The sequence below is a fragment of the Symsagittifera roscoffensis genome, chromosome 6 (assembly GCF_963678635.1).
Source record: "Symsagittifera roscoffensis chromosome 6, txSymRosc1.1, whole genome shotgun sequence".
In the NCBI taxonomy this organism is placed as follows: domain Eukaryota; kingdom Metazoa; phylum Xenacoelomorpha; order Acoela; family Convolutidae; genus Symsagittifera; species Symsagittifera roscoffensis.
The window spans coordinates 12,077,185-12,096,430 of NC_087067.1; the positions used below are offsets into that span (position 1 = coordinate 12,077,185).

Below are 19,246 nucleotides of genomic sequence, written 5' to 3' on the forward strand. Positions count from 1 at the left end.
ATTTCACTCAGGAGGGGACCGGCAACATACTCATTTATTTTAAATTAATGATGACTCAGTCATTGCCTAAATTATGGTGTTCAAAATAGTGTTTGATTTGAATGTTATCATATGATTTTTGTATCTTTTTTGCGGTTTTTTGAAATAGTTCATTGAAACAAGCTTGATAAACAAAAAGTACTTGGTGTTGGTTTTTATCTCGTACGAAAGAAAAATTTGAATGCGTTTCATTTTTGGCCGAATTGACACTCCGGTCATTTTTTCACTTCGCGCTGAATTTTGGTTTTGAAGAGCGAACGGTTGGTCAACAATGATGACAAAAAGGCACACCATCTCAATTCTCGATTCTGATTGGTTGTAAAGTAGTTTTTCCGATTCATGTGGTGACGGAGTGTAAGTTAACATAAAAAAGAACAATTTTTATGAGATCATATGAAAGCTTTGTAAATTTATAGCTTTAGCCATGTTTCATGGTATACTTCTAACTTCGGCACAAAAATATATGCTTAAAAGTTGTATTTGATAGCTAAGAATGGCCAGAATTTTGATTAAATTACAGAGTATTGATTTGCAAATTAATCAACTGGATTCGTTAGTGCGTCACTTGCTCAAGTAAGTCGTTACAGACTTTAAAAGAGATATTTTTTACTGGTGCATTGTATCGTTCGCCTCGTTTTGGAACCGAGAAGTCAACAAAATCATTTTTTGAGCTGCAACTTCAACAAAAAGTCACTCTCTGATTTAATTTTGACCAAAGCTACAAGTTTTTTGTCTTCAAGTTTAACTATTTTGTCAAGATTGGTTGAATTTCGCTTTGCCGAAAAAAGACGAAAGTCAAACAAGAGTTCTGGCGGCTAGAAAACTTAAAACTCTAGATCAACTGCAAAATATCTTAAAATTCTAGATCACCTTCTAAAAATCCTAAATTTCAACATCACCTTCGAGTTTTGGTTTTACTGTGTGTTCATTTTTCCGAGATGAAGATCTGCATTTTCTCTTTGGCTGAATCTGGATTGATGAAGTCCAAGATGACAGTTCATCTGGTTTTTTTGGCACTGATGATTTGCAAATGTTCGGCTGGCTCAACCGGGTATGTGATAGCTTTATTTATAATACTTCTTGATTCTGACGTAAGCTTTTGCAGGAAATTTGCAGGACATTTTAAGAGCTAATTGCGGCAGGCTTTTTTTTGCAAATTGACTGTTTTTGATTGTGCTGCAGCTGTTTTGAACCAATTTTTTTTACAACAGGAATATTTGTAGACTAATTATCACATTTTGTAGTAAAATTGCTTGCGGAGCCCTGCTATGTTTTCCGCTAAATTGGATCTTTTTGCAAGTTGTAAGAGAGATCGGAACAAAACCCTGCCACAAGCTCGCTCGATAAAATTGGGTCCTGGGTTGATATTTTTTTGTTTTCAACTGCAGCAGTACGACAGACGACGGTGGAATTGGATTCGAATTCGAGTGCCACTCCTCGTCTCTTCATTTGTGCGAGCCAGTGCAGACCTGTTTCGATAACCGGGACTGTACAATTAGTGGCCAGTTCTGCTGTGGATCAGCGTGTATGGCCACAAATGAACAGACATGTCAGCCACGAGAGTTCACATTGTAAGCAACACACACTGTTTCTTCATCATCAACATCTTAAAAATAATAAATTTGGCTTCAAAAAGATATGTTTATAAGTTACAAAACGTATTTTAAAAAAAAATCCCAATAAAAAGGCCAATTAGCTACCTATCAAGCTGTGTCTTTATTTTCATTATTTTAAATTGTAAAATTGCTTGATTTGGGCGCTAGGTTACACAAGAATACATTTTGGGCGGTAGATTTCATAATAGGTCCCTTCAAAAGCCACAAAGTTATATATCCACTAATAGATAAAAGTTCCGCAAGTCACTTGGCGTAATTAGGAGCTAGTGGACTGAAAACTTAGTCCTACTCGTGGACCTACATTTATGGACTGCGAAATTTTGCCTCACCCTCAAGCAACGAGCACGGATCATGTTGGGGTTCGAACATCCGACCTTTCGATTGAAAAGCAGAGATGTAACCACTTCACCGCCGCTGAGCAAGTCTGTTTTTGTTTCAGTTTGGTTCCTCTGACAGCTGTGATCGGAACCCTCTGCCTTGTGCTCATAGTCTACATTGTCTTCAGATGCAACGCTCAAAGATGTAAGTTATTATTCAAACCAAGCCTCTATTAGAGTTCATGCTCAAAGCACCTTCGTTTGATGCATTGTCTATATGCGATAATCAGTGATATGCATTTAAAAAACCAATTTAAATTATTTTTTCTTAAACTTAATTTTCTTTAAAAGAAAACTAAAATAAGAAAAATTTAAATAAATATTTTAGTTTAATATAGTAATGTAAATGATTTAACAGTCCGGTTGGACTTAAATTTATGTCTGGATGCGCTAATTTTGAATCATCTGATTGCTATAAGATGATTTTTTTTCACTTTAAGTTGTTGGACCTTTCTGCTAAATCATCTGATAAAAAATCCGTTATATCAAAAAAGGCAGTTTTAGAATTGCAATCGTTTTTGAGGAAGTCAGTTACGTTCCAGGAACTATTTTCCACCAGGCAAGTTAACAAAAACTACTACCGTTTTAGTTTTTATTTGCTACGAAGCTTCTGTTTAATTGGAATAACACTAATCCATACATATTCCAGACAAACCTTGGGACTTTTTGTGCCGACTTTCAAAAAAAGGGACCAAAAAATTGTGCTCGGGTACTTTTTTCTCCAGACAAGTTTCGACTTTTTGACTAGCAATTTTTGACGGAATTTTTATATCATTCGAAAAATAATGTCGTCGTAATCTCAAACTTGAGAAAGTACTTCACGGTACTGCGGTGAAAGTTCTGCGGTCATTTTTTCCAAAGTTATGGGAATTTATAGATTACCAATTTAATGGGTGGCAATTCGTTGCTAGGTGACAAAAGGGGGATTGTTAAGGAGGTTCAATTTTTTTGCTGTTTTGTCCCAGTGTGTCACCCTGATGAGGAACAACATAACTTGCACTCCAGAGTTGTGGGCTTTGTCCGCAATGTGACCAGTGCCGACGACATCAACCAGAGGAATCTGCAGCCAGCATCTGTTATCGGGATGACGTAAGTTTACCTGAAAAATTTAGCGGGTGTGCAAAGTTGGACTTAAATAAGTTATATACTTGGTGTTAAATAACAAAGTGATTTTTGGGTTGGGTGGATTTTTTGTCTTTTTTTTCTCAGGAAAAAGCTTAAGTTTTTGGTTACGCTCAGTTTTGAATTTTGACGTTTAGACTTTTGATTTTTTTTGTAATCCATCTTCTAATTTAATTAACAAATTAAAGACAAATTACACTATCCATTATCGAAAGTGTGCATGGCGGAGGATAACGTGAATGTCCTTGAGTTTTAAAAATATATTTTGATTTTTCAAATTTTACCAGAGGAAAAAAACTACCTTTTTTTCAGGTTTTTCAAAATTGTTTAATTGTAATGAAGTGTAGAAAATGTCAATAATGTTCTTGAAAATCAATTGAGCTTGTAGCCCATCTGTTAATAGCCATACTGTGTCATATACCATGCTCAAATGTCACAATCGTTCCGATTTTCGAGGAAAGTGAGAAATATGTATGCCCGGGGTGGTTATTTTTATCCAGACCAATTTTAAAAAAATATCTGATGGGGAAATTCATTGACCTTCATGGTGCACGCTAAGTTCGCACGCCATTAATTTAATATGATACGACTCTAGCTAGACTGCTCGTTTTATATTTTGATGCTGAAAGTGCATGAGCTTAAAATTCATATTTTGTCAATACTTCATTAAACAAAAACTATTCGAGGCCTGCTATTGGGCAGTTGGAAAATTCAGGGCCTTGCTTCGATACGAGCAGTCTTGTCTACTTATAGTTTGATTATAACTTGTTGCTTGCTTCGAATATAAGTTAAAATTTTAACGCCCGTTGAACTATGAGTAAAATGTGTATAAAGAGGTTGTATATAGCAGTCGAAAACTTTATTGGGCGAATATAAAAGCGTTAGATTTAGGCAAAACTTTGATAATTTAAGTGTATATTTTAGCCGCAACCTCCTATTGATTAACTCTCTATTCGGTATTGGTAAAAATTGGTCCAAAACGTCAAATGCGGGTGTCGGTATAAAGTCGCCGGTGGTCGCGCTATGCGCACATCGCCGGTTCGCGGAAATAACGGGCTCTAAATTTCGTGCATAGTCCTGCCCTTTGTTGGCAGCCTCTTAACACGCTGACGCGATTGTAGCGAACACTTATACTGTTGATTTGTTCTTTGATACTGCTGATTTGTGTATCTGATAGGCAGCAAGCGAATGACGTAGATAATGATGCGCGCAAAACCTGTCGTTTCAAGACCTTTGCAACCATGATGATCCGTCGCGACCATCGCGACCGAAGCGGAGGTGGCGCGACCAAAACTTCGTGACTCATATTTGGTATGTCCAGACTCTCGCGACCAAGAGTTGCCATTTCCAGACTTTCGCAATCGAAAAACTAAGGCGCGACTTTCGCGACCGAGGCGGATACGGCGCGACCCTGCGGCTCAGGAAATGGCGTGACCGGCGCGACCAAAATTAGCTATTAAAAGGCTTTCCAGACCTAGATGGAGACGGCGCGACTTTCCAGACCAACATGAGCCATGGCCAACTGGTGCTTCGAATTGCATGACAAGTGTGCTGCGATTTGCGGAGTTTTAAGCGTTAATTAGAGCAGGCGTTACGAGTTTAGCATGTGTGCTTTTTAAACTGCGCTCAATGTGTCAATGAGGCGCACATTCAATCGAAGCAAGAGAGCCTAATTTTTCATTCTACTTGAAATGTTATTGCTCCGACTTTCGATACGAAAGTAACGGAATATTTGTAATCGGGATGGGTTTTTTTTCTTCAGATAAGTTTTTTTTTTAATTAGCCATCTTTGACGGAATTTTTTATATCATTCAAAAGATATTGTTATCCTGAGCTTAAATTTGAAAAGATATTTCACCTGTGATCATTTTTCGTAAAATTATGAGGGTTTACAGATTGCCATTTTGGCCATTTTGACCAATTTGGGACAATTAACGCGCGATATAATTCGCGCTATTAACGCGTAAGCGGAGATTTAATCCGTCTTATAAATCGTTCCAAATTGGTTGAACGAAGCTTATTTGCCATAATTGATTTGTTACAAGGATTTTATTTTATTTCATTTAACTTTTTTATGCTATTACTGCTGCTCCATAAACTTTAAAAGGCAGTCGGGACATTCAGGGCTTCGCCCTGATTTGAGCAGTCTTGTTTCATTTATTCGAAGAATCGAAAAGTGAACTTGGTTTAACTAAACCTTTGCACTTACCCTCTGCACAAAAAATGCACGGTACCCGAGAAAACAGAAATGACAAAAACAATTTTTGAAATAGTAAACGAGTCAGCTGCATATTTGCAGTTAAACCATGAACTTGGTTTAACTAAACCTTTGCACTTACCCTTTGCACAAAAAATGCACGGTACCCGAGAAAACAGAAATGACAAAAACAATTTTTGAAATAGTAAACGAGTCAGCTGCATATTTTTACAATGACATGCTAATCAACACACATGCTAATAGCCCGGTCGTTGTGAGTTGCGTGTTTTGCATGTAGTCATAAAACTGGTTATTCAGAAATGGTAAAAGCAAGCCGAACTACATATCAAACAGAAAATAATAATCGCTCATAAAACTTAGGTCCCGCAATAGGTCCGAACTCTCGAAAATATCAGATCAAAGCGTTCCTTAGAGAAGCCTGAAAGAATATGAGTAAAATTTAATATTTTGTGTGCATAACGTATTCCTGGGTCGGCAAAAGTTAGGTTTTTTCCGTTTCTCTGAATAAAGTTTTTCAAAAACGCTCAAAAAGTCTATTTATTTTGTATTTAAAATTTTTGCTTGCCTTGAGCAATGATTGAGCAAGGATTGAGAAAGAATTGATTAAAACTTCAAACTCAGGTCGTTTCTAATGCATTGTACATACAAAACCGTTTAGTGTCTCTAGTTTTGAGTCTTAATTTTTTTCCTGCTGCCAAAACACGTCAAAGCATTGGCTGTTTTAAATCATATGCGTAATTCGCCGCATTTTTGGCCGATATTATAAAGTGCTGATTTAAATTAACCGGACAAAACGCGGTCAACTTGAAATTTAAAACCCTTTTATTTCAAATTGGGTTGAGTTTAGGTGAAAACTTATGAAGACAAAACTTTCGCAAAATAAATTTCGCAAAATAAATTACACTATATTAATTCTGCTAAAATTTTAAGCAAATTTTGTCTTCATAAGTTTTCACCTAAACTCAACCCAATTTGAGAAAAACGGGTTTTAAATTTCAAGTTTAACGCGTTTCTTCCGGTTAATTTAAATCAGCACTGTACCACCCTACGTTTTCCTATGCTTTTAATTGTTTTTCGAGTATGTTACATCTCTCGTGGCCTCGTTTTTTGTCTACAAAAGTGGGCCCATGTGAACAATATCTCCTCTTAATAAACCAAGTGAACACTGTCACTCCTAAAATTAAATGACAAATCTAATGCTCAAATCTATGCTCAAACCTGATTGGCTAAAAAAATGGTAATTTAACCAAGTGAACTTTCTCCCCCTTAATTGATTTCGGGTGGAAAATTGCTCATTTGGTCCCAAAAGTGTAATTGTTCCGACTTTCGTAACGAAAATAACGAAATATTTGTGCTCGGGTGGGTTTTTTTCCTCAGACAAATTTCGACTTTTTAACTAGCCATTTATGACGGATATTTTTTATATCATTCGAAAACTTTTGTTGTCCTGAGCTTAAAGTTGAAAAAATTATTCAGCTGCTCTCATTTTTTAAAAAAAGTTATGGGGTTTAAAGATTGTGATTTTGGCCAATTTGAGAAACGCTCGATAAATTTCGCGCTATTAACGCGTGAGCGCGTGAGCGAAAGATTTAATCTTTCTTAGAAATCGTTCCAAGCTGATTCAAAGAAGGTTATTTGCTATGTTATAATTATGTAACAGTTAGGCAAAGTTCATTCAAATGACGTGTTTCTCGGCTGGTATAATCACACTCATGTTAGTTTTTCTGTTGCGTTTGTTAAAAAAACCGAAGATACGTTTGATTGTTTTTCCTTATTGCAAAAGCTGAAAATTCGTTACTTTTTACAATATTCGAAATTGACTTTTTATAGTTAAAAAGACAAAATAGGGAAAAAAGGAAATTTGAAAACGTCTGACGAAACTTGGAGCTCGAAAAACTATCACGTTACACCACCAATATAATTCATTCATAAAAATTAAACATGAAATAACAAACCTTTTTTTATAGAAATTGAAACTATCAAAGACCGGCTATTTTCCACTCCCCTCCCCACCTATCAGTTTTAAATTTATAACTTTTTTTCAATGCTGTCACATGCAATGACACTTGGCATGGTGAACAGACTAACAATTGTGCACAGATTTGTTCTTAATACCGTACATCTTTACAACACGTAAATCTTTATGAAAACACAAAAAAAACTATAAAAAGACAAGACTGCTCGTATTTCAGGGCGAAGCCCTGAATGTTCCGACTGTACCTTAATTCATATCGAATAGTTTTTGGGAAAAGAAAGTATTGAAAACCTATGCATTTTGGACAATATCAATGTGTAAAATTTTGAGTCGTACGAAACTAATACGACCAATTAGCTAGCCTCAATTCAATTTGGAATGATTTTGTTGAGCGGGATAATTCGGCACGCATAAATAGTTCGCGTTACGCTCTCAGCATTATGAAAAAACTTTTAAAAGCTCGCATAATTTAGTCCAGTACATGGAAAATTTGGCAATTTCAAATCCCCAGAACTTTACAAAAAATGATCGGAGGTGAAATTTTGTTTGACATTTGAATTCAGGAAGTCGATAGCTTCAATGGGGTATAAAAAAGTTTTTGTTGAAAATTATTATTTCGATCGGTGAAAATTGACTGAATGAAAAAAACAAACCGAGCATAAAAATTCCGTTTTCTTCGGAAAGTGGAACAACAAGACTGCTGCTAATTAGGACAGATTCCTGAATGTTTCGACTGTCCTTTATTCCATGTCGAATAGTTTTGGGAAGAGAAAATAGTGAAAAACTATAAATTTTGAACAAAATCAAAAATCAATTGTAACAAGACTGCTCAAATCATGGCGAGGCCCTGAATGTTCCGACTGTCTTTTAAGGTCTATGGAGCAGTGACAACTCGAAAAAATCAACTGTAAAAAATGAGTTTTTTTAAAGTTTGAGATTTTTTTGTGAAAACCATCCCCCCACACGCTATATAAAGTACAGGGTGATAGATTTCGCTCCTAGTAACAAATCAATTATGGCAAACAAGCTTCCTTCAACCAATTTGGAACAATTTCTAAGACGGGTTAAATCTCCGCTTAACGCGTTAATAACGCGCAATATATCGCGCGTTAATTGTCCCTAATTGGCCAAAATGACAATTCTCAAACCCCAAGAACTTTGCAAAAAATAATCGGAGATGAAATATCTTTTTACATTTTAACTCAAGAAGTCAAATATCTCCAATGGGGAATAAAAGTTTTTGTTGAAAATTATTTTTTCGATCGCCGAAAATTGACTGAATAAAAAAATTCATACCGAGCATAATTATTCCGTTTTTTCGAAAGTCGGAACAAAAGTTGAAAAGGGTGGTGATAGAAAGTAGCTCAAAGACTCACTTTTCAATTTTGGTTTTATCGTTTGCAGCTTGAATGTAAACGACTTCCACGCCACAGCTCAACCTCAGCCTACAGAGGATGACGAATTGAAGCCTAGACTGCCCAAGTACTCTTTAAACCTACAAGATGCGGTCGTGCCAGAAGCTCATTATGTCATGCGATTTGCCGAACCACCAAACAGCCGAAGGTAAACAAATTTTGGATCTTTTTCCTACCTCTCCCCCCCCCCCCCCCCCAAATCCCCCCACCCCCCTCCCACCTCACACGAGCATCAATTTTATGGTCTAACGAGCGGTTTTACAAGTACAAGGTTGATTGTGAAGAACAAATATGTTTGTCATAGCTTAATTAGTCTGCATGTAATTTTTCATGACAATCGGACAATATGAACTAATTTTTTTTGTTGTAAAATTTAGCAGGTGTGTGGGGGGACGGAAAAATATCCCAAAGTTTACTAAATGTGATCATTTAGAATGGATTTTCAGTGGGAATTTTTTTGAAAAGGCATTTTTTTGAAATCTAGTCTAAAAGGCAATTCGAATCACGTCAACAAGGCTTCAAAACCGCACACTCAACGCTCTGAGAGTTTTTTTTAAAGTCGTCACAATAGGAAGAAAAACAGAGTACGCTATTGTTGCTTCAGTGGACTCAAAACAGTAATAGAAAAAATTCAAAGTCAGTTTACCAATTTCAGAACAAACGACTTAACAACCCATGAGCCAGATGAAGCACCGCCGGCGTACAACATTCCAGGCACGCCAGAAATAAGAAGGGAATTGAACCAGCAAAACGATACTGGTTCGCCACCAGACTACCAGTCATCAATCAGTACAATAAGCAGCACACAAATCGATGACTCAGTCGTGTATCAGTACGCCATGCCGCCTCCGTCTTAGTTTTCAAAAAGGCATTTTATGAGGAACCAATTAAGACTGAAACAGTCAAAAAGTAATCAATGTCATTGCTTCGCGTGCTAATTTCTAATTATAGTAGTTTTGTTAATTAAGTAGTTTAATTTAATCTTATATTTAAATTGAAAATCCGACGGAGCTATTGAGTTATGACCGATGTGGTTAACTCATAGAGTAATTTCGGATAGGGTACACCGTCTGCTCGTCACGCTATCTTATTTTCGGCCGGATAGATTCGTGCAACTTCTTAGTCTAATACCGATCCCAATCTTACTCTTATATCTACTAGTCTCAGGGTGTTTAACTAGTCTCTGCTAGGCTCAATAGATCTAGGTTATACTGGTTTATTGAGGCTGCTGAAGTTCTCTTGGAGAGGCAACTAATTTCTAAGTTAAATTCAAATCTCTCTGGTGCTGAAATTACAAGTAATTTCAGCACTTACAAATAAGTGGGTTGTTAGTTAGATGGATTATGATTGGTTTATATTAAATATTTTACAGTGGTAAAATATCCAATTTATCCAATTATAAAATGTAGTTTAGATCAGGTTCCACTATGCACGTAAGTATTAACTGAACACAAAGTTTTAGTTTTGTCGAGCTCATGTTTTAAAAAGATCATCAGACTCTGCGTTTAGGAGAAGGCCATTAATATTCTAGATATTCCAACCGTTCTAAAGTCTGAAGTCTTTTAGATTTAATTTTGAAAACTCAACTCTTCGGACAACATCAATTCGACTCAACTTCAAGTCTAGACAATACCTGTCAGTTTATTTCTGAAGCTTTGCGTGAACAGATTGCTTTTCAACCAAACCAATTTGCAACATCAACCTCCTTTCTTGCTCTGAAACGTTCAAAAAGTATCTTCTGCGAACAGATAGCTTGCTAAGCTTAAAAAAACTTGAAACAATTAAATTTTCAGAAGCTTGCTTGAAAAATTTTTTTTTCCTTCAGTTAACATTCAAGCATTCAAAACACAATCAATTGTTTGAGTAGCCTGCTTGATTTTTGCCCACCAATCTAAGCTATGGAAATAAAAAATGATTTGTTTCAAAACTCTTTCGCTTTTCATTGCTTGCTTGAGAAAAAACATTAAATTTGGAAAACCGATTCCAGCTGAAAAAACATTTTGAACAATTTTAACAGCGGCAAAATTTTACATCTCGCGAATCGATTCAAGCTATGAAAAACAATTTTGAATGTTTTTGAGTTTCATAGGTCAATAAATTGTTCCGCAAGATTTTTTTTGTGCGAACCGATTGGAAACTTCATAAAAAGCTGGTAATTTTTATTGAAAAATAGTTTTTATTGAAAAAATTCTCCCTCCTCTCGTACCGATTCAATCTATAAAAACAAATCAGGATTTTGATTTCAAAGTTTCATCTCTCAATGGCGTGCATGAAAAAAATAAGTTATTTGCGTTTTGAATCAAGCTACTAAAAACAATTTGAAATGGAAAAAAAAATGCAAACCTATTTGCTCTATCAATTATCTCAAATTGTTCCAAAGTTTCCTGGTTTGATCAGATTGTATAAAAACATGCAAACTTTCGCGAACCATTTTTCGGTGTTTAAAAATCACTGTTTGAATAGATTGCTCAGCAAACTATTGACCTCTGCGATGTGATTCATGCTATCTTTAACTTCAAAAGCTTCATCGCTTGAACGGCCGGCTTAGAAAAACTTCAATTTTTGCCAAATGTTTTACGGTATAAAACAACTTCAAAATCTTGCAAGTTGCTTTATCATTATATATTGAATGGTTTCATAAGTTGCAATAAAACAGTAAGTTGAAATATTAAGAGAGCCCAGTTTTTTTTTTTACAAAAGAGCGTATTTGTTAGGAATGTAAAGCAAGTTAAAAAAAAAGTCAAAACAATTTTGCAAGAAGGTTGTTGAAGCAATAAAAAGTAGAAATATTCAAAAATTATATTGCTTGAATAGCTTGCTTGACAAAAAAAATTTTTTGTAGAATTCATTTAAGTTATGAAAGCAAAGTTGAACGCTCAGTAGTAAAATCTTCGGAAATAAGTTAGAATTAAGAAAAAACAAGGTTAAAAGTTTTCTCTTGATCAATAATTTGCTCGGCAAAAAAAGTAATATATCTCAAGTGGTTCTAGCTATGAAGTACAACTTTAGCTATTTGGATAATTCATCAATCATTAAGGTGCTTGGCAAAGAAAACATACGTTTTGCGAACCGATTAAAGCAATGAAAATTAGCCAGAAAATTTTTTTAAGGTTTCATTGATTACTAATCACTTGAAAAAAAAACATTTTGCGAAAAGGTTCTATGAATGAAAACTGACTTTTTTTTTATAATTTCATCAGTCAAAAACTTGATTGACAAAAAAATCTGACTTTTAGCGCACTGATTTAAACTGTGGAAACAACTTTAAAATTTATTCTTTTCTGAAACTCAATTGATTGATCGATGAAACAAATTCATCCTGTTGTAACGCTTCAAGCTGTAACAACAATTTGAAATTTTTCAAAGATTCATCTCTCAAAAGCTTGCTTGAGAAAAACTATATTTTGTTGCTTTTTGTATCAAGCTATGAGCATCAAGTCGGATAGAAGAACAAACATTTAGCGAACCGGCCCGCTCTAGGAAATAGCTTGAACTATTTAAATTTTCATCTCCTCAATAGCTTGCTTATAACAACTTCAGTTTTGGTCAAAAGATTTTCTCCTCTAGTTGACCTGAATAGCTTCAAAAAATCAACTCTAGTTTGCTTAGAAAACTTTTTGCAAACCTATTCGTTTTATCAAATAACTCAAAAATTGGTAAAACTTCAATTTTTGCCAAATGTTTTACGGTATAAAACAACTTCAAAATCTTGCAAGTTGCTTTATCATTATATATTAGATGGTTTCATAAGTTGCAATAAAACAGTAAGTTGAAATATTAAGAGAGCCCAGTTTTTTTTTACAAAAGAGCGTATTTGTTAGGAATGTAAAGCAAGTTAAAAAAAAAGTCAAAACAATTTTGCAAGAAGGTTGTTGAAGCAATAAAAAGTAGAAATATTCAAAAATTATATTGCTTGAATAGCTTGCTTGACAAAAAAAAAACTTTTGTAGAATTGATTTAAGTAATGAAAGCAAAGTTGAACGCTCAGTAGTAAAATCTTCGGAAATAAGTTAGAATTAAGAAAAAACAAGGTTAAAAGTTTTCTCTTGATCAATAATTTGCTCGGCAAAAAAAGTAATATATCTCAAGTGGTTCTAGCTATGAAGTACAACCTTAGCTATTTGGATAATTCATCAATCATTAAGGTGCTTGGCAAAAAAAACATACGTTTTGCGAACCGATTAAAGCAATGAAAATTAGCCAGAAAATTTTTTTAAGGTTTCATCGATTACTAATCACTTGAAAAAAAAACATTTTGCGAAAAGGTTCTATGAATGAAAACTGACTTTTTTGTATAATTTCATCAGTCAAGAACTTGATTGACAAAAAAACCTGACTTTTAGCGCACTGATTTAAACTGTGGAAACAACTTTAAAATTTATTCTTTTCTGAAACTCAATTGATTGATCGATGAAACAAATTCATCCTGTTGTAACGCTTCAAGCTGTAACAACAATTTGAAAATTTTCAAAGATTCATCTCTCAATAGCTTGCTTGAGAAAAACTATATTTTGTTGCTTTTTGTATCAAGCTATGAGCATCAAGTCGGATAGAAGAACACACATTTAGCGAACCGGCCCTCTCTAGGAAATAGCTTGAACTATTTAAATTTTCATCTCCTCAATAGCTTGCTTATAACAACTTCAGTTTTGGTCAAAAGATTTTCTCCTCTAGTTGACCTGAATAGCTTCAAAAAATCAACTCTAGTTTGCTTAGAAAACTTTTTGCAAACGTATTCGTTTTATCAAATAACTCAGAAATTGGTAAAAGTTTAATTTTTTTACAAACTTGCAGAGAAAACCTCAAATTTTTGCAAGCCGATTGGCTCCATGAAATATTTCCAAGCTCTATCTTTTGAAGAGCTTGCTTAAAAGTTTTCAAATTTTTGGCACACTGCTTCGCTCTATGAAGTCGCTTGATATATTTTGAACTTCTTCGCTTGAATAAATTGCACCAAAAACTTCTTTTTTTGCAAACCCACTCGATCTATGAGAGAGCTTGAAAAAATTTCAATTCTTCATAATTTGAATAGCGTACTCGCAAAAACTTGCAATTGCTTGAACATCATTCATAGAAAAACTGACTTTTTTCCAAATGAAATTGGTCTTGGACGTGATTGAAAAATTCAACAGTTTGGGCACTTTGGTTGGAAAAGATTATTTTACGAAAAATTTCACTGCATGAAGTTTTTTGAAAATTTCAGTCTGTAAAGATTTTCTTCGAAAACAACACAATTTTGCTGTTCCAATTAAGGTATGTGATACCATAAAATCTTCAATTGTTTCATCGTGTGTATAAAATTGAAAAACTTCTGAATTGATTGCTTGCTTAGAAAAAGCTTAACTTTTTGCAATTCGATTCTTTATGAAAGAACTTGAATTATTTTTAAAAAGTCTTAAGACTAGGTTGGCCTGATCAGAAAATCTTGAAATTTTTGCATTCTGAAACAATTTTTAAAAATTTAATTTGTATCGCTCCAATGGCCTGCTCAGAAAATTAACTGTCTACCGATTGATTAAAGGTGGAAAATAACATGAAACATTTAAGTTTTCTGGTGGGCTTGCTCAGATAATTTTTGCGAAAAAGCTTAAGCTGAAGAAACATAAGTTACTTGAACAAGTTTGAATGTTTCAACTTAGCATCATTTGAATGAATGGCTTGCCTCAAAAAAATTATTTATTTGCAAACCGATTCACGATATAGGTTAAGTTGAAACTATTGAAAGGTTCAATGCTGGAATAACTTGCTCAGAACAACTTTTTTTGCAAGCTGGGTTTTTAATGGAAAAGTGCTAGCTAGTTTTGGTTTATTAGGTTGAAGATGATTCTATCGCCGCAAATTTGAGAAATTCAGATCAATGTTTTTGGTTATATGTCTTTAAAAAAAAGACTTTTCTAATCAGGTACGAAATGTTTTACATGTGCAATTGTGAGGCAAACGTCTGCAAAGCTACTAAGTTTTGGGTCCTATTTGACAACATTTTGAGGTTGATTCCGAGGTGTTTAACTGTTTCTGGCTGTTCAAACGTGGACTTGACTCGTTATGAAAAGTAAATAAGAGTTGATGATTTTAGCGAAGGTTCTTATATAAAAGTCGTGACATTTTTTTTCAAGGAAAAATTATAAGTTTAGCTTACGCTCAAATTTGATTTTTTTTCCATTTTGTCTCTTGATTTCTTTTTAATTTTCAATTCATTCCTTTTGTTAAAGAAAGGCAAACTTACCTATCGAACAGCAAACGTGTAAAAGTCACGAAAAACGAAATTGACTTCTATTTATTATTAAATACAAGTTAATTCAGGTAGTGAGCTTGTTTTTTTAATTTGGTTGCCTCCATTTGTCAAAAAAGGCCCTCGATGAGAAGTTCATTTGAACACTGACAAGGTCGCCGCTGAATGCCAAGTCTTACAATGCTTTCATCGAATTTCCTATGATTTTTTTTCTGTTGTTTTTTGCTAAATTTAATCTAGCTGAACGTGTTTGTTTTGAGAAAAAGAAATCCCCTGCTTTGACTGACGCGAACATTTATAACAAAAGTTCCTCGACTGAGAGTTCACGCATCTCGAGTTGTTCTTAGCGTCATTTGATAGAGTCTTATCGATTCTGATCTTTGGACGAGAGTACAATACTTCATGTCGCCAGGTCAAAAATAATCTTTATTTAAGCTCTGATAACAGACAGTTTTACCAGAGTCAATACTGAGACGGTATCCGGATCACCAGACGTTTATGTGGACTAGGCGCAACTGAAAGTTCATTGAGCCGCCTTCAACTCGATAACATTTTAAAAGTAGGTCATCATTATCTAACAAAACTTTGTAATAGACAAGCAATCTTATAATAAAACTCTTTTTGAGTTCTATCGTAGATAACTTCTTGAGACTGAGTCATCATTGCGACAGTCTAGCTGCGTGTGTGATCAAAAATAACTGCTATATCAGCTGTTGTAATAAAGAAAACAATCTCTTGATTGCTTAAACTTATTCAGTAATTGTAAAAAAAATTCTTGCTATCTTCTAGTAATTTATACCTGATTAACTTTGAGTTGTCATTTGTGAATACCTGCCAAATTATACATTGTTCAACTGAGGTAGGTCCATGCATTACCTGAATAAAGTTTCTAAAACTCGGGTCGCCATGTCCAGACTTTCGCAGCCCACAGCGCGACTCATGTCCAGATTTTCCATACTCAAACTCTCGGTGCGACTATGCAATTTGGGTCTAAATCCGGTTGTGGCGCGACCCTTAAAGTCTGTACATGAGTCTGGGACCTCGACCCGGGCCAAACGAAAGCTGGTGATTTCACAAGTTCTAGTACCAATTTTTTCTTGCACTCAATAACCCTCCCGCTGTCCCGCATTCAGTTTTAGGCGTCAATAATCAATTATATATAATTATTTTAGTGCCAGTCTTAGTAATCTGTTATAATATTTTATTACACATTTCAATAATTAATAATCGATTATTATTACATCTAATTTTCGATACCTTTATGATCAATTATGATCAATTATTTTTATCCCAATTTCTAATTATGCACAAAAATTTCATTTTAACCGATTATAATACCATTTTTTGTGTTCGATCCTACGTTTGAATTGGTTTTAAATTATGATTTTTATAGACGTTGGCTTATGTTTCAGCAATTTTTAAAGCAAATCACATATATATGTAACTTGTATATTTAAAAAATTTCTGCTTCTTAGTTAGATTTTCAGGATTCCCAATTAACCACCAAAATATCAGAATATTGTTTTAGTTTCATGATTTATTCATAATAATTGTTTTTCATCTTCCGCGGAAACTTCAAGTAATATGAAGGTATCTCTATGAAACTCTTAAATCCTTCTAAAACTTTGTGTTCAGATGAGGCAACGTGTGATGTGGCAAGACATCTCATTTTAAAGACTTTGTTATTGAAATACAAATAATAACTCATATGATATATTTAAAAGACACTTTTGATGCAACAAAAATTTGGCAAAAAAAGAGATTATAATCAATTATAACCGACTATTTTCTCTATGAACTAAAATCAATTATAATAGATTATATAATTTGGAAACTTTTGGAAAATATCACGGTTATAATCGATTATAATTCCCTTAGTCACTTAATTTTGATAATTATAATCAATTATAATTATCGAAGAGTCTACATAATAATCCATTATAATCGATAACTTAAGCCTAAATTTGAAAACAGGGGTATTGTCTATCCGTAGGTTTGCTAAGGTATAAAAAAAAAACAATTTTTAAAATTTTAACAGCTCAAAAATAAATCATGGCAAATTAATTTTGGCCACTTTTTTCTCGGTGCTCAGTTTCATTACTAGAAAACTAGAATTATTATAAGCTTATAAAAACTTAACTCATTACTTTACCCGACATGTTAGAAAATTATACCTCTCTGCTATGACAAAAGTGGGTAACTCGTTCCAATGTATGAAATTCGCATAGGCATAATGATTGAATCAGTCCGTTATAGGGGTGGAAACTCTTATTATTATCGGGGGATATTCAACAAGATCTGCGTTTGGTTTTGCTAATCTAGGGATCGGTTTCCAAGCTCAACCCTAATTGTTCGCTAAAAGATTGCGCAATATAGAAAAATGGAGTAACGTCACTTTGAATTTATGAAATACAGGGATTACTTTCGAACACTTTTCCCCGAAAATATCTTGCGATTGTATCAACCAAAATGAGGGATTTTACCGTAAAAATTGGCCGTAACTCGAAACCATTTAACGTCCACAATGTTATTGCCTAGTTTAGGAATAGAGAAATCATTTAAACATGCATTTTATTTCCCATTCAGTAGTTTTAGCTTCAGTTCGGTTTTAGTTTTGGTATGTTTTGATTCTGATTCTGAATGAATGAAGACACCAAATTTAAGCGCCATATGGTGGCCTTTAATTCATTCTATTAGGAAAAAGTTTATATGTTGTCGTGCTTTATAGTGGAAATCGCATAAAGAGAGATAGTATTGACTTTAAATCTCGCAGAATTGGCTCTGTTATTCCATATAACGGTATCTACCATATGTTGAACGCAAAACCAACTTAAGTTGAATGGTTAATCCGAAAGGTATCAAAATAAAGTTAGAGTATTTATAGTGACTATATAGGTTTTAACTACCAAAACGGATTTTTTTACCAACGCCGCCCTTACCAGAATCCAATCGTGTTCGAGCCCGGAATTATCGATTAACAAATTTTGTTAGCCTCATAATAAGTCAAAAACAGCTCTGAAAATATTAATTGATCTCATATTTTGATGCAATTTGACATTTCCCTTACATTGATTAGTTATTACTAAAAGTTTGTGAATTGCAGTTATTCGGCAAATCGGGTACGACTTAGTCAGCAAATATCAATTTTCCAGGTTTGATTAAACTTTCCATTTAGCAATTTAATTGGTTCCAATCGTGAATTTATTGAAGGGAGAGGGGCGGACGCTTTCCTTCCCACTCAGGAATAACTCGACCTCACATTCGGTAGAGTCTCCCTTTGGTGCTTTGTAGGACATCTTTTTTTAGCTGAGCGACCCTGAAAAATTTTTAAGAGCGCTTTTGGCGCCAATATATTCAAATTTTGACGGAAAGCGTGCGTCTAAATGACGAATCCTTATTGGTAAAACTTTTTTAAAAATCCAAAATAGCTTTCTTGGCCTTTTTTAAAATGGTAAGGATGCAAAAAATTTTCGCGAAATAGAAAATTTATAGTGTTGTGGCTAAATTTGTCGAAAATCATATTGATCAAATTAATTTTTTTTTGAAAAATCGCCCACGTCCCTCTTGAGAAAATCTTTGATCAGGTCCGTTTTTGGGCACTTTTTGAAAAATTTTGACAAAAAAATCGCGTTTTTTTTGGCGCGCGCTCCCCCTCAAAGTTAGTATTTATTGGCGGCAAAGGCGCCTTTAGAAAAATTTTAGGGTCGGTCGGCCAAAGATGGATTTCTGAAAAATTATCAAAGGGGGGACCCTTTGGGTCGGCAGGGGGTCGAATCCCTGGGGGGGGGGGGTATGTTTTTTAAATCTTTTGTCTATCCCCCAGACGCAATGTTAAACTCAAATTTATATATTTCGCGTAGTGGCCTAATAATAAAATTTCAGTTAAATTGCTTGCCTTATTTCCGTGTCTGAACAAAACAGTCCCATACAAAACAGTCCAATACAAAACAGGACTATTTTGTATTGGACTGTTTTGTATGGGACTGTTTTGTATATGCACCCTTATTTCATGTTGAAATGATTTGATTAGACCACTGCCTTTTGAAACGACAAAGTATATCAAAGGGTGGTACCTTATAGAAGCTTATAGCTATGATAGCAGAAAACTGTTTTGACTTATCGCTTCAAAGTTGTCAAGAAATATTAGCTTTTGAAAAGCATCATTCATATATCTAAGCCAAATGTGACAATTTTTTAAGAATAAGGCCAAGTCTCTATAAAAATCAGGAACCGCATAGTGAAACAAAAGTTTGCA

General features: G+C 34.4%; 3 protein-coding genes across 3 annotated transcripts in view; all 3 read left to right on the forward strand.

Annotated features, from left to right (window-relative positions):
- The window catches only part of LOC134847922 (chromobox protein homolog 3-like), a 359,550-nt gene that overhangs the window by 221,786 nt on the left and 118,518 nt on the right, over window positions 1–19,246 (forward strand). The gene's annotated exons all lie outside the window — the stretch shown is intronic.
- On the forward strand, window positions 634–9,707 carry LOC134848320 (uncharacterized). Its single transcript, XM_063865719.1, has 6 exons — window positions 634–1,090; window positions 1,428–1,610; window positions 2,095–2,177; window positions 2,998–3,121; window positions 8,752–8,910; window positions 9,418–9,707. The coding sequence occupies exons 1-6, from the start codon at window positions 978–980 to the stop codon at window positions 9,617–9,619; spliced, it is 864 nt and encodes a 287-aa protein (XP_063721789.1). The 5' UTR covers window positions 634–977; the 3' UTR covers window positions 9,620–9,707.
- LOC134847921 (sodium-coupled neutral amino acid transporter 7-like) overlaps window positions 17,715–19,246 on the forward strand; it is a 33,124-nt gene continuing 31,592 nt past the window's right edge. Inside the window, exon 1 of the mRNA XM_063865211.1 lies at window positions 17,715–18,143. The gene's annotated coding sequence lies outside the window, so the exon portion shown is untranslated. The remainder of the gene's footprint in view (window positions 18,144–19,246) is intronic.